At 45.8% G+C, this 14,751-nt stretch overlaps 1 protein-coding gene across 1 annotated transcript in view; it reads left to right on the top strand.

Annotated features, from left to right (window-relative positions):
* GOLIM4 (golgi integral membrane protein 4) overlaps window positions 1-13,620 on the top strand; it is a 71,777-nt gene extending 58,157 nt beyond the window's left edge. Inside the window, exons 10-16 of the mRNA XM_058661507.1 lie at window positions 1,942-2,192; window positions 2,594-2,676; window positions 4,101-4,210; window positions 6,595-6,762; window positions 7,336-7,404; window positions 12,829-12,909; window positions 13,186-13,620. Coding sequence (XP_058517490.1) covers window positions 1,942-2,192; window positions 2,594-2,676; window positions 4,101-4,210; window positions 6,595-6,762; window positions 7,336-7,404; window positions 12,829-12,909; window positions 13,186-13,332 — 909 coding nt within the window. The 3' untranslated portion in view covers window positions 13,333-13,620. The remainder of the gene's footprint in view (window positions 1-1,941; window positions 2,193-2,593; window positions 2,677-4,100; window positions 4,211-6,594; window positions 6,763-7,335; window positions 7,405-12,828; window positions 12,910-13,185) is intronic.
* The last annotated feature ends 1,131 nt before the right edge of the window (window positions 13,621-14,751 follow it).

Here is a 14,751-nt window from a genome sequence, read left to right as displayed (position 1 = left end):
TGTGGCACGTGGACCTTCAAGGGGATCTTTTGTCTTAGGAACATTCTGCCTGTCGAAGATACATATATTGAACACACCTCAAAAACAGATTTTTAAAAATTTCTTGAGAAAGCCATCATTTGTATAATCAATACTTTAAAAGAACTTAAACCAGCATCAAGTACAGCCAGTTCTTTTTCAGGTGAGACTCAAGAAAAAAAATCTCTTTACCTTCACGTGGGTGCTGGTCGCCTGCTACTTATACCTTGGACTATTTTCTTGGCTTTAGATTTACTTGTTTTAAATCGATTGTCAGGCATAGTACGCTAAATTGTCTGTGCTGCTAGCATCCCAAATGTGTGCTGGTTCCAGTCCTGGCTGCCCCATTACCAGTTCGGCTTCCTGTTTATGGCGGAAAGCAGTGGAGCATGGCTCTAGTCTTTGGGCTCCTGCACTCCTCTTGGAGAGCCTGAGAAAGCTCCTGGCTTCTTGCCTTGGATCGGCTAGCTGTAGTTGTTGAGGCCATCTGGGGAGTGAACCAGCAGATGGAGAACCTCTCTGTCTCTCCTCCTCTCTAGTTCTTGCAAATAGAAACAAATCTTACATAAAAAAAAAGATTGTCACACATTATTTTATTTTAGTTTTACTTACTTGCCTGAGAGAGAAAGCAAGAGAAAGAGCTGTTGTTCATTTCGCAAAAACTCAAGCTGGGAAGTGATTCCAGGTCTCCCTCAGGCAGCAGGAACACGGGCACCGGAGCACCATCATGGCAGCCCCAGGTTGTGCTTTTTTAAAAAGAAAGGAAAGATTTATAGATTTACTTGAAAAAGACAGTTAGAGAGAGAGAAGGAGAGACAGTTCCACCAGCTGGTTCACCCCCTGAATGGGCAGAGTGGTCAAGGCTGGACCAGGCCAAAGCTGGGAGCTGGAACCAAGAGCTTCATCTGGGTATCCAATGGGGTGCATGGGCCCAGGTACTTAGGCCGTCTCCCATGGCTTTTTGCAGGCCATTTAGCCAGGAGCTGGATTGGAAGTTGAGCAGCCAGGGCTTGAACTGGTACTGATGGGGAATGCTGGTCTTTTAGGAAAATTCTTAACTTGCCACACCAAGGAACTAGGCCTACCCAGGATCTGCACTAATAGGAGGCTGAATTCAAGAGCTGGGCAAATATCAAACCCTGGTACTCTGACGTAGGAAGCAGGTGAATTTAACCGCTAGGTTAAGCATACGCACTTTGACCTCAGCTGTTCCTAGGCTTGGAGCTGCTTGAGACGGCAGGTGGCCGGTGTGAAGATCTTGTGTAAGCACCATCTCAGGTGTTGTAAACAGCCTTGAGTAGCTCTTCCGGTCTTACATCCCTCCCCGGCAGGGTGAATTCCCCTCTGCTTTGGTGAGAATGGTGTGTGCTTCTGGGAGCTGGCAGGTAGGAGAGGGCTTGATGGGAAGCAGTTTGAAGAACTGCTGTGTCAGATTTGCCTTTAAGCAGAAGCCTTATCTTTCTCACCCAGGCTTAATTTCTTTGGAGACAACTTTCCCTGCCCTTCCATCGACATGGTTCTGGATGGCCTTGGAGGCTGGTTGAGCTGGGCCGAGCCTGGGCACGGTAGACACAAGTCCATGGCTAGCATCACTGCTTCGGCTCAACAGATGGCCCCAGCTGTGGGAGGTCACAGCAGGACGTTGTCCTCTTGCCCCTGTTACATTCCAGCAGGAGCACCCTGAAAGTTGGCCTTGATACAATGCCCATCCCCTGGGACAGTCAGCTGCAAATAGAAGCCGAGGGTGATTCCGAGAAGGTGGGAGATAGGAATAGTTGGTCATCATGGATAACTGCCACCCACTCGAGCGGTCGGCGTTAACACACCAGTCTTGCCTACCGAGTTTGTCCTGAGAAAGGAGTGGAAGGGAAAGTGGAGTGCTGACCCCTCGGGCGGGCCCAGGCTGAAGCTTCTCTTCCCCAGGTGCCCCCGTCAGACCAGGCCATGACCAGATTGCGATCGCCGTATGAGGAACAGTTGGAGCAGCAAAGGCTGGCGGCACGGCAGGCGGAGGAGGCGCAACAGCTACAGGAGCACCAGGAGGCCCTGCACCAGCAGCGGCTGCGGGAGCACTTGCTGCGCCAGCGGCAGCAGCAGCTCCTGGCCAGAGAAGTGGCCCGGCCAAGACAGGCACAGCAGGAAGAGCGTGGACAGCAGCCCCAGCATCAGCTCCGGTAGCCTGCCCTGGGAGCCGGGAGTGGTTGGGCTGGTCTGGCTCATCATCAGCTGAGCCAGACAGCTCCACCAATTCCTACTGATGTTGGGCTTAAATTCCAGATACTTCTTTGAAAATTCCTATTTGTTGTCTATTTGTAAGTGATAGTTTGGGTCTGCAAGTCAAGCTTCGGAGTTCCTCTATTTTGTTGTGTTGTTGCAGCATGTGGTGGCTTTAAAGCTTTCCTTTGAAAGTATACCTGGAGTCTTGATTTCACCTAATCACAAATCTAAACAACTTGAAAAATAATTTTTTTCTGGTTGCAGAACCTTGTTCATTGCTTTCTTTAAAGATCATTGACCCTTGTGAGAGTGGGTCAAGTTTTGTGCCGTGGAATTCATGAAGTCTGTGTCCTTGCAGGCCGCAGGTGCACTACGAGGCCATGGACAATGATGTCGTTCAGGGAGCGGAGGACCAGGCCGCCCAGGAGGAGGAAGGAGGTGGTGAGGCTTCCTAGATGATGAGTGTGTTGATGGGCCTGCTTGGTAATGCTCTCTGAGATCAGCGAGCCAGTGTGCCAGTGTGTGGTGCTCCCATCCGATGCACATGCCCGAGTCAGGGCTCTGAAGACTTGCCCGGCAGTGCCAGTGTGTGGTGCTCCCATGTGGCATTCATGCCTGAGTCAGGGCCATGAAGACTTGCCCGGCAGCTCTCTGTCATCCTTGTTTCATGGCTTCATTCATTCCAGACTGTATCCATGATTAGTGAAAACTGCTCAGGGGATAAGACCTCTTCTCTCTAATATTTTCCCTTGAATTTAAGCCCGTTTGTTCCAAATATTTACTTCCAATGAATTATCCTAAGCCTTTGGGAATTTTCTCCATATTCTCTCAACTTTGGAAGTCTTTGCATTATTGCCTTCAGTTGTTCTTTCCTTCACTCCCCCCCTCCAAGGAAGTTAGGAGCAGCTTTCATTTGTGATAAACAGCTAGTGTGTAAGTCATGAAATACTGCTGCCTGTGACAGTAGAACGAGAAGGTAACAGCCACCTTGGCCCCACTACTGCTTGGCTGAGGATCTTTTTCCAGAAAAATCGAATGGAGGGTGAGGACACCGCCTCCCTCCATAGCATGTTGTGACAGCTTATGGCCCAAACAGCGAAGAGGTGGTCTGTCATATGTCCCTCCTGGGGCCCTGGAAGCTCTTCCGTTACCAGTAAGACCAGGGAGCCACTTGTTGCCTTCTTGGTTCAGTCAATCCATTGAGGCGTCTAAAACCTGATAGTAGCTACTCCTGGATTTCGGTTTTCTGAGGCCTAGTTGCTTCCCATATATTCACCCTTTCTTCTTCTCTCTCACTTCTTGTAGAAAGTGTTTCTGTTTGCATGCCCTCATGCATTCCTTCTCTGACTAGTTTTCACCAGGCATCGGGTGAGCCACAGTGGAGGGTGAATGCCCCTGTCTGCTGTGGCAGGAGCTCCTTGTGTCAGACCCTGCCAGGCCGTATTTGTCTTTGAGTCCAACAGATGGCATTGTTCTCCCTTTTGCTTTCTGTGACGTGATCAAGTTCTGAACGTTTGCGATGGCCTCTGCTGTTAACACAGTCTAGTTGTTTCAGAAGTGGCCTGTCCACTGGGCTCTGCTTGACTGAAGAAAAGTCGAGATTCTGGTTTTCGTTCCTAATGGGGTGGCCTCTGCTGCAGATGTTTGCTCTGGGAGACTGAAATGGTATCTCTGCCCTGATCATCCCTGCAGACAAACACTCCGGGCCGAGGCTGTAACCTTCTTGAAAAAGCCAAAGCCTACACTGAAGACCGAAGCCGGGGTGGAGGGGTGACAGGGATGGGGTCATGGGAGAAGCCCAGCAGTTGGAAGGGAAGAGTCTTCTGCTTTGTTTTGAGCTCATTTCTGTCCTTTTGACTTGCTAGCCTACGAAAGAGACAACCCACACCAAGATGAAGCGGAGGGAGAGCCAGGCACCAGACAGGAGCCCCGGGCACAGGCGCCCCGAGAAGCGGACCCTGACTCCGAAGCAGATGTAAGTGTGCTCTCACAGAGACACGCGCAAGCCAAGAAAGAAATCGGAACGTCGGCCTAGGCCAGCCCCACAGCGGCTGTGTCTGTTGTTTCATCAGCATGGGTTGTGTGGTTTGCATAAAGCCGCTCGCATGTTTTAGCTGTAAATCATTGTGATGTCCATGTGTGATGAGATGTGGTCGAAGGACGCTCTGGGGACAGCTTCTAGGTCAGTGAAGCAAGCCCTGGGAGAAGAAACAGAGCTGTCAACACGTGCGGAGCCCTGAAGATGACAGGGGAAAAGCAGAGCTGAGAGTTGGAGAGGGGACCACACTTTTCCACATGCTGCGTCACCCTGTGGCAGTGCCGAGTGGTGCTGCCATCTTCCCAACCGCCCTGGGGCTCTGCTGTTCACTATATGGCCAGCACCTCTGACTCGAGACAGGAACAGTTGTTCAGATTCCATGGGGATAGGAAATTTAGAATATAAATGCGTTGACACGTAATGACCAGTATCATTCTCTGCCCCCCCCCCCGCCCACCCAAACAGGCGAGCAGATGTTGAATTTGTCCTTGTGTTTGTGTTGATGAATTACATAATTTGTTTTAGCTCTAGTATTCTCTTTTGCTATCAGCCCCGTGTTTGCAACCTTCAGTCTGTGCTATCGTGTGGGCCCTGTTCCTGTTCATCAGGCCAGTTGGAAGGAGGACCTGTGTCTTTCTTCATCAGGAAAGTCCTTCCTGCTAGCTGTGTGAGCCCTCTTGCTGGCAATGGCTTTTCCACTTAACTTGCCCCAAGCTGTGGCAGAAAACATACCCCATGTTGTGTGCACTGAGGAAGCTAGCCCTGAGTGGTTTTCAGAAAAGAGCAGGAGTTAGCAAGAGCATGGGGGACACAGGAGCGTGTCCATGACGCACAGCAAGTAACTGCACAAGCCAGCAGGTCCCAGAGAGGGCCAGAGGGGCGGGCGTGAGGATGCCTGTCCGGCCACCTTCACTTGGGAGCTGCTGTGGGCTTTGAGGCTGGAGGGGCTGAGCCTTTGTTTTCCTGGCACTGGTCTGTTTGTTCTGGGGAACACACTAAGAAACACAGCGTTTCCACTGTGCCCTCTTGTCCTTAAAAACTGTTAAGTGTGCCTCTCCTCTCCTGCTAATGATGCTGTGCCTGTTGGAATTGAAATGAGTGGACATTTTAACGAACTTTCACAAAATGTATTTGGTACTTAGTTTTTGATGAGAACCTGTTACATTCTTTATTTCCATACAAATTATTAGTAACGCACAAAGGAAATCCATGACAAGAGACTGGAGTGATTCAGGGTCAGTGTGAAGGGGATACTGTCTTTCTACACTCCAAAGAAAAATGTTATTTGCACTTGAGTTTAGTCTGTATCCAGGGGTATGCAGATAGCAATACATTGGCTGAGACCTCGGGGAGCTGCTGAGCATGGCTCAGGGCTCTTGGATGCAGTGAGGCAGCAGCTTGTTATGCAGAGAACACCGACAGAGACCAAATCCCACTCCGTGGCCTCACCGTTGTGTGGGAGCATCTGCATGTCCGTCAGTATCCACTGATGACCTGGAGGAGGTCAGGGAAGCCAGGATGAGCATCAGCAGGTCTGTGCAGCCCAGGTTCTAAACTCGGGGTCTTGTTGAGACCGGCCATTACTTGGAAATGCTTTGGCAGATTAAGTGGGAAGTTGAAATATTTCCAAAGTTGACAGTGCTTGTGTGAAGGGCATTTGTTGAGCTCAGTCACCGTGAACTACTTGCGACCTAGTTGGGAGGGTACTGTTTGTGACTGCTTCCCCTGACTGGCTCACTCACCTCCTGATTCTTGCAGGGGACGCATCTGTCTGGTTCAAGGTAGTATTTGCTAATAGAAAAATTCAGTCCACACTAGAATCGTTGTGCACTTCCAAGTTATCCCTTTTCTCATCTGGCCTCCTTTTCAGATCTTGCTCTTTGGTCTTTTCCAGACAGCTTCTTGCTTTTGAAGTACTGCCTGCCTACGTACATGTCAGAGGCTGATTTTAATTGGATGTTTGTGTAACCATCAGTATTATGAAGGGAGTTACCATTTGCTCATCTGACTCTCCCATCTTATCCAGTGGATTCTGTGTAGTCCATTGATGTTTGTTAGCTCCTTTTCCTTATTATTCACTCAGCTGCACTCCCATCACTGGCTCTAGTAGAGTGTTGAGCCCTGTTGTGGAAAGTACGATCAGGGAGTGGTGACAGCCGTACTCGTTCTGATTCTTTGACCTCACGAAGCAATCTCTTCTGTCTTGTCATTGCCTGATTCTAGTGAGTCTTGGCAAGGAGAGATGTGAACAGCCTTTCAAATGCAATGAAGCATGGTCCTTAGTTTTGAAGTGATGGTTACTTTGGCTTAAAATTTTACAGAGGGCAGCCGCAGAGGATATAAACCCAGCAGATGACCCCAATAATCAAGGGGAAGATGAATTTGAGGAAGCTGAGCAAGTGAGAGAAGAAAATTTACCAGATGACAATGAAGAGCACAAGCAGAGCAATCAGAAGGAAGAGACTGTGGAGACAGAGGCCCATCTGCGGGTAGGCTGGTGCTGCGGGTGGTGCCTGGGCGCTTCCGTGCAAGCCTACGGCAGCACATCTACGGGTAGGCTGGTGTTGCGGGTGGTGCCTGGGTGCCTCCGTGCAAGCCTACGGCAGCACATCTACGGGTAGGCTGGTGCTGCGGGTGGTGCCTGGGCGCTTCCGTGCAAGCCTACGGCAGCACATCTATACAGGTAGGCTGATGCTGCGGGTGGTGCCTGGGCACTTCCGTGCAAGCCTATGGCAACACATCTACGGGTAGGCTGATGCTGCGGGTGGTGCCTGAGAGCCTCCGTGCAAGCCTAGTTCATACGGAAGCATTTCTGTGGGTAAGCAGGTCTGCTAACAGTGCCTGCGTGCTTCTGTGCAAGCCTAGTTTATGTAAAAGGTCAGTGTGGTATCAAGCCACTCTGAAATGACATGCCTGCACATAGAGAAAAGGTAACGATACTCTGGGTTATTCTTTTTCCTGGCCACAGGTGTGTTGCCAGTGCCCTGGGTGTGCTGGCGTGCTTGCTCTTGTCTCGGGGTCTGGATGGACAGCTGTGTGAGCCTCCCCTTTTGTTTCAACAGGTGGCAGGAAATCCTGACCAGCAGGAGGACAATGCTGATGAGCAGTATCAGGAGGAAGGAGAGGAGGAGGTAAGATGGGATGCAGCGGTCTGGTGGGACCCGCCGTCTCTCCCACTCCGCTTCGATACATCTCACCTGCGCTGACTTGGTGCCTGTTACAGAAGTGTTCAGAGAGGCTGACCGGGACCAAGAAGGCGGAGTCAAGGGGAGGTGGGCCATGGCAGTAGAAACATTTGATGAGAAGACAGTAGAAAAGCCACGCAATGAAGCCATCGCTCTGGTTCTTGCCAAGAATTTTGTATTAAGAAGGCACCGGGCTTTCCAAGTGTGACGTGTTTAGATTGCTGTGATCATTTTCTTTCTAAGAACTCTCTCATGAGAAGGAGGGAATAAAGCTGTTTCATACTCAGGGAACCTGGGCGAACCCTGTACTCTTATTTGAATATTTTTGTTTGCAAGACAAACTTTCAGAGAGAAGGAGAGAAAGAGTAAGATCTTCCATCCAGTGGTTCACTCTGCCAATGGCCACACTGGCTCAAGCTGTGCCAATCTGCAGGCAGGAGCCAGGAGCTTCTTTCAAGTCTTCCATGTGGATGTAGGGGCCCAGGCTGTTGGGCCATCGTATGCCGCTCTCCCAGCTGCATCATTGGGGAGCTAGATCAGAAATGGAGCAACTGGGACTCAAGCTGGCATTCATATTAGCTGGAGGCTTAACAGGCTACGCCACTGTGCTGGCCCTGTTTTAATTTGTATAATCTCTGTTATGATGCTGGTTCCTGTAGGTAACTAGTGAGTGGTGTCATTGCTATTTTTTCAGACTACCAGGTAGACAGTTGTCATACTTGGGACTAGGAAAGAAGTTAGGTACCGAGCCCATGTTTAGTCTCTCTGTGGGCCAGGGATCCTTCCCAAGTATAAGCCCTGGTTCAGAGCCAGTTCTCAGCCAAGTGTCATGCAAGTCGGTGGATTGCACCCTAAGGGGAAGGTGGGCCTGTGGCAGAGGGTGTGTGCTCTGCCCTCACAGAAGTACCCTTGACCAGGCTGATTTTCTGTTGCTTGCTGCTCTTGTCAGCTTTGTCAAGACGGTGATGTGATTGGTGCTTCCCCCAGTATAACAGGGAAGGATACTGCTTTTGGGGGTTGCCAGCAGCATCTTAGGTCATGGGGACTCTAATGGGCTTGCTCTTTTTATTCTCACTCTTGTCTGATTCTGGAATTCATCCTGACCAAGACCTGAGCTATCCTGACAGAGAGGGCCAGAGAAACCAGCCAACTTAAAAATTAGGCAATTGGCAAGAAAGTGATATTTTTTCTGGGCCTCTCTTGTAACAGAATGGACCAATATCACCTTGTTTCCTTATGGCAGATAACAGGAATCTTTGAGAGATTAAGAGAGAAAAGATTCACCTTGGTTTCTCTTCAAAAATTCAGAAGGGTCAACATCAAAATTTAATAGTATTTACTGGTTCTTTTTCACCTCTGTGTTATGATCAGGTAAGATGCAGGGAATTCCTGAGATCCAGGAGGGATCAAGGATAGAAAGAAAAGACAGAGAGGAGAGATGACGATGGCGCAGGGGAGGCATGCTGGCCCAGCACAGTCTGAGCTTGGCACCCTCCTCTGCCTGCAGAGCGGGCAGCAGCCTTCCTCTCCCGTGGCACCTGCCCACACCTCCTAGAGAGGTGGCAGTGCTGGTGTTCTTTTTCTGGACGTCCCTCTTGCAGAGGCTGCAGGACGCCACCCCTTGGGGTTAGAGCTGTTGCCCGGTGAGTCGCCTGGGCATGCGTGGTGGGTTTTCCTGCGTCTCGGTGTGCCTTTCCTCTCTGGTTCTTGTTTAACCTGGGGTGATTGATGGTTGCATTGCATCGCCTCTTTTCATCATTCGCTAGCTTTCTCTGGACAGAAGAGAAGAGTGGTCCCCCAGTCCTGTTAAAGCACTGGTGATGGTCAGGAATGCAGGCTCGGGAGCCTGCAGCAGTGAGAATTCAGTGAAGTGTGCTCTGTGTGTCCGAGACAGCACCCACAGGAACACTCTGATAACAGAGACGCTGCAGAGCTGGGCCTTGCTTCATCTTGTGTTTAAACACTTTCATTTTCTCAGATGCCTAAGCCAGCAGAGTTCAGAGCCAGGAACTCCACCTTGTCTCCTGGAAGGTTGTCCGGGACTCAGGTGCTTGGGTCATCGTCTCCACCTTCCTTTTTCCTGCTATATTATTGTAACAGTACAGTCCTTTAACAACAGTCACAAGTTCATCATTCTGCTCTTTAAGTGTATCCTGACACTGTAGATATAGACACTGGCAGAAAGTCCAGCATCCTATTGTCAGTCTATATTTAACAGTCTCATTAGGAGTCCATCTTTTATTTGGGAGTAGAGATTCTTGCTGCAATGTGTCTTCACTTCTTAATATGCTGGTTTCCATTATACAATTCCTATAGATGAAAATATTTATATGCATGTTTACCTATATGTCTATTAATCTTATATTTTATAGGAAGTTACATTCTGTCAGAGAGAATACATATTATTTGTCCTGTTGGGATGTGCTTATTTCACTGAGCATAATGGTCTCTAGTTGGGACCACTTTGTTACAAATGGCAGAATTATTACTGAAGACTTTTTTGCAAAGGAGAAGAACCCTTTGCCAACTTCAGAGTTAACTGAGGAAGATATTGAGAAAATGGGAGATACAGAATTTGTTATAAAACTTCTTATCAACAACGAGAAGCATGTAAAGCAGACATTCAAGGAATTCAAGGAATATGTCACACTGGAAATTAATCAAAAGGCTGATATATCAGAAATGAAGACTACAGTGGAGCAAATTAAAAGCACAGTGGAGAGTCTCCAAAATAGAATGAAGGAAGCAAAAGAAAGAATCTCAAAATTAGAAGATATTTCCTGTCACCGGGGGAAACAAACAAAAAGCTGGAAGCAGAGCTGGATCAGGCCAAAAAAAGTATTCAAGAATTGAAAGACACTATTAAGAGGCCAAATATAAGAGTTATGGGAGTCCCAGAAGGTGCAGAAAGAGAAGCTGGGTTTACAAATGTATTTAATGAAATAATAAGGGGAAACTTTCCTAATCTAAAAGAATTGGGAAACAGTATCGAGAAGGGGCACAGAACTCCCAACAGGCTTGACCAAAAGCGGTCTTCAATTGGAGTTAAAAGAATATGGCTCTTCCAAACCTGCCCTACAAAGGATACTTCAAGATGTTCTCTTGATAGAGAAAAGGAATATAGCCACCAAAACCAAAGGCAAATGCAAAGAACATCCCAATAAAATAACAGAAGACTACATCAATGAACAATCCAATGCTAAAATGACAGAACCAAATTACCACTTATTTGTATTAACCCTGAATGTAAATGGCTTAAACTCATCAATCAAATGTCATAGATTAGTAGAAGACTGGATTAAAAAACAAACCCCATCTATTTGTTGCCTGCAGGAGACATATCTCACAAAGGTCAGCAGAAATATAGCTCATGGGTTTTGATGTTTTTTTGTTTCATCTCTTCAAAACACTTGCTTCTGATTAAATTCTTCAGTGACTCATAGATCATCCAGGAGCATCATTTTCTTCAAGAAGGTTCTTGATTTTCATTTCTTTTTCATTTTTCAGTGACACATTAGTCATTTGGTAGCGTGTTATATAACTTCATGGTGTTGTTATTTCTTTTTTTTCTTCCTGTTGATCTTGTTTTGTGGCTTTTCCTTTAAGGGGATGTACAGTAACTGTGCAATAGAGATTATCATATCCAGATGTGAGGATACAATGCAGTATGCATCTCTACTTCCAGACAAAGATGGACTCCCAATGAAACTGTTTATCTTGATAATAGGATGCTGGACTCTGCCATTGTCCATGCCCACAAGGATGGACATATGACTGTGTATGAAGAACTACTAATGATGTAGAGGAAGACAGGGAGGAGGGAATTGGAGAGGGGATAAGGGAAATCCCAGGACCTATGGAACTGTATCATCAAGTGATAATAATAAAAAGAAATAAAAAAATAAAACAAATGGCAGAATTCCATTTTTTAATGGGTGCCTAGTTTTCCTAATGTAGATGTATCACAACTTCTGATCCACTCTTTTGACAGGCATCTGAGTTGCTCCTATGTCTTCTCTGTTGTAGATTGTGCTGCTGTAAATCCAACATTATAGGTCACTTTCTCACGTGCCTATTTTATTCCCTTTGGATATATTCCCGGAAGTGGGAGCTGGATCAAATGGCAGATCCAGTTTTGTTGTCTCAACACTAGACTTCCTTAGTGTTCTGTCAGTCTCTGCCCATTTGCTGGCAGTTTTCTTACTGAAGTTTTACAGAGGTTCAAGACTCACCAGCTTCACCCCCCCACATCTAAATAAAATTGAAGGTTGTCAATTTCACCCAATCCTTTATGTTACAGATAAGAAGTTTAATCTTCAGAGAGATTGGATTTTTTTTGAGGTCACGTGCTTGTTATTCTTGGAGTCATTATTATGGCACATGCAAGATTGCTTTTAAAGGATGGCATTATGCAATTGGTATGGATACGTTCCTTACAGAAATAGTGAATGCAGAATTATGGGATTAGAAAAATCATCATTTTTAACCCTTAAATGGGACAACTGATTTAAGCAGCAGTCATAAATGGGTGGTATCGCTGCTTGAACAAAGGTCAAATGGTAAAGTGGATTGATTCAGTTCTTAAGCTAGTTTGCATTTGCTGGCATTGGGTGGGCTAGAGGAATGAGTTAAGTGATGCCCTAAAAGAGTAAACAAATAAAAAATGTGAGTACAACACATCTAGAATTAAGCAAAGGAGAATGAAGAACTCTCATGTGTGGTCTTTGTTTAGATTTGTACAAACTGACCATAAATAGACATAAGTAAACAATCAGAAAATGTCTGATGGACCACGCAAATACTAATTTTATCAGGTATAGCTCAGCTGTATGACTCTAAGGTGTGATATCCAGAGATGTAAACTGTGATACAGGTAAAATTACATGTCTGGAAGTTTCAAGAATAATTCAGTGAATTAACAGGAGTGAGAAACAATGTGGGTGTGTCTCAATATTGAGATAACGTTGGAACGATCATGATAACTATCAGCATAAGGCTTTATATGCATGTACATGAAGATTTTATATTTTTACTTTTTATTTGCTTGCTTGTTTATTTATTTTTATTTCCCCTGTCCCCTGGCCAGATCCCTTCTGCCACCAAATTCTCCTTTATTATTACCATAGCATAGCTCTTCATAAACAGTCACACGTTCATCATTGTGGGCATGGACAATGGCAGAGGGTCCAACCTCCCACTGTCAAGATTGTTTTGTTTTCTAATGGAGAAAATAGTACCTTTGACTTTCTTTCACAAGTTCTTTTGAAGTAAAGTTTGTGCTATTTTAAAAGGAATTTTGGGGAACCAAAATTTAGACTATTTAGTCACAAATGTCTAAATGATGAAGTATCACATAGACTCTGATTTTAGGTTCAAGAAGATTTAACTGAAGAAAAGAAAAGAGAATTGGAGCATAATGCCGAAGAGACCTACGGTGAAAATGAAGAAAACGTATGTGTGGGATGTGTATTTCCACCCTGTGTGTGTGTGTGTGTGAAGAGGAATGTGTACGTATAGTTATGGCACAGAGATCATCAGTTAGGAAAGGCACCTGTTGGTGTGACCCTGGAATACTAAGGCTTATAACATGACGTTCAGGAGGGGTGGGGTCACTGTTCACTGGTTTCTTTTTTGCAAAAATGAGAAACTTTCCACCCTTGCTAAAGGGGGAGTATTTGTCACTAACTCTATACCCTGGCTCGTGACTTTTTTCATTTTCTTTTTAAGGCGGATGATAACAACGATGGAGAAGAGCCAGGGGGCCACAATGACAAGCACCCCCAAGGCCGAGAGGGGCACTACGCGGTGGAGGAGGAGGAGGAGGAGGACGGGGCTGCCCTCGTGGGGAAGCCACGGCGAAGAGCTGAAATGTAGCCGGGACTGCTTTCTGGACAGTGTCAGCCTGGGGTTCTTTTCAAGCTGCTCAAGAATGAATCTGCCTACTGAATTCCAGTATATTTAATTACAAACAAAAAAGAGAAGTTCGACTTTTTTAAACTTTTATATTAGAAATACTCATACATTTATATGAATATATTTTGATAACTTAGGGTAGAGCCTCTTTTATAATAAAGCTAAATAGGAACAAGAAGGGAACCAAACCGACCTTCAGCTCCGAGTCTGATTTTTCAGATCATCGAGTTTGTGTATGTTTTGACTTGTCGCCTTCTTGCCCGTGGTTGTCAAGGTTGTGCTGTTTGCCTTTGATACAGGCCTTAAAAGCAGAGAGTGCAGAGAAATGCTGTTGCGACTTGAAGGAGACAGGCCACTTTGTGTTGTGTTTCTCTGTGTATGGCTCTCCTAGGATTTCCCCCAGGTGCGTGGCTCTGCAAGTGCATCTGGGCACGGCAGCGTGCAGGTGGAGGGCTGTTTCTGTTGTGGCGTACAGATGTTCTTGACATTCAGATCACTTAGAAAAACACTGACCATTACTTAAAGCACAGCTGTTCTGCTTGAGAGGCATGAATTAGAAAGTGAGACAGTACCAAGACCCACATGGCAGTGGCCTGGACTCAGCCACTTCGGTGTACAAACAGGGTTTGACACATCAGTGTACTAACCTTTCTGGAGGAGCGATGATTTCTTTAAAAGCTAATTAGCGGGTGTGCGGCATTTCTGTGTTTTTTCCTCTGCAGTCATGTGACGTGTTTCTGTGTCTGATCCTCCGAGGGATCTCTCCTGGAAGCTCTGTGCCTCACTGTGTAACCCTTTGATAGTAAGTATGAAGGCATACCAAACTACACAAATTAGTAGGACTATTTTTCAAACTATGTAGTGAAATATGTATGTGGTAATCTGACTGACCTTCGTGACTATACTCTTTGTGTATGTATAAGGCATTTAAGGATTATGAATTATAACAATCCCTTAAAATAAGAAAATTAAAATCAGAAACTCCTCTTGAAATAGACATACTTCTGTGTCAAGTTCAAAATATAGATCTCGATTATAAAACTCAAATGTGTGTGGTTCTGCAACAATATTCTCAAAGTAATGAAAAGAAATTGTGTTTCCCACCTTTATTGTATGAGTGTAATTTTATTTTTTAATAACCACACTTGTATATGGTTTTGATTATTCTGGTTGGGTGATTGTGTATGTATGCATAGGAATGTTTTATTCAAATGTATTTTAGATTTCCAATAATCATAAATCTTACCTTTATGTATAAAAACTATGTAATGTAAAATGTATGATATTGTACATAATATTCAGAATACAATTATTTTGGTAAATTAGTTTGTATTTTTAATGCCCCAGTTGCAGTATTTAATTATTTGAAGCATATTGAAA

Source organism: Ochotona princeps, chromosome 3 (assembly GCF_030435755.1).
Source record: "Ochotona princeps isolate mOchPri1 chromosome 3, mOchPri1.hap1, whole genome shotgun sequence".
Classification (NCBI taxonomy): Eukaryota; Metazoa; Chordata; class Mammalia; order Lagomorpha; family Ochotonidae; genus Ochotona; species Ochotona princeps.
Note: the sequence above shows the minus strand (reverse complement) of the source record. Positions and strands in the feature narration are given on the sequence as shown.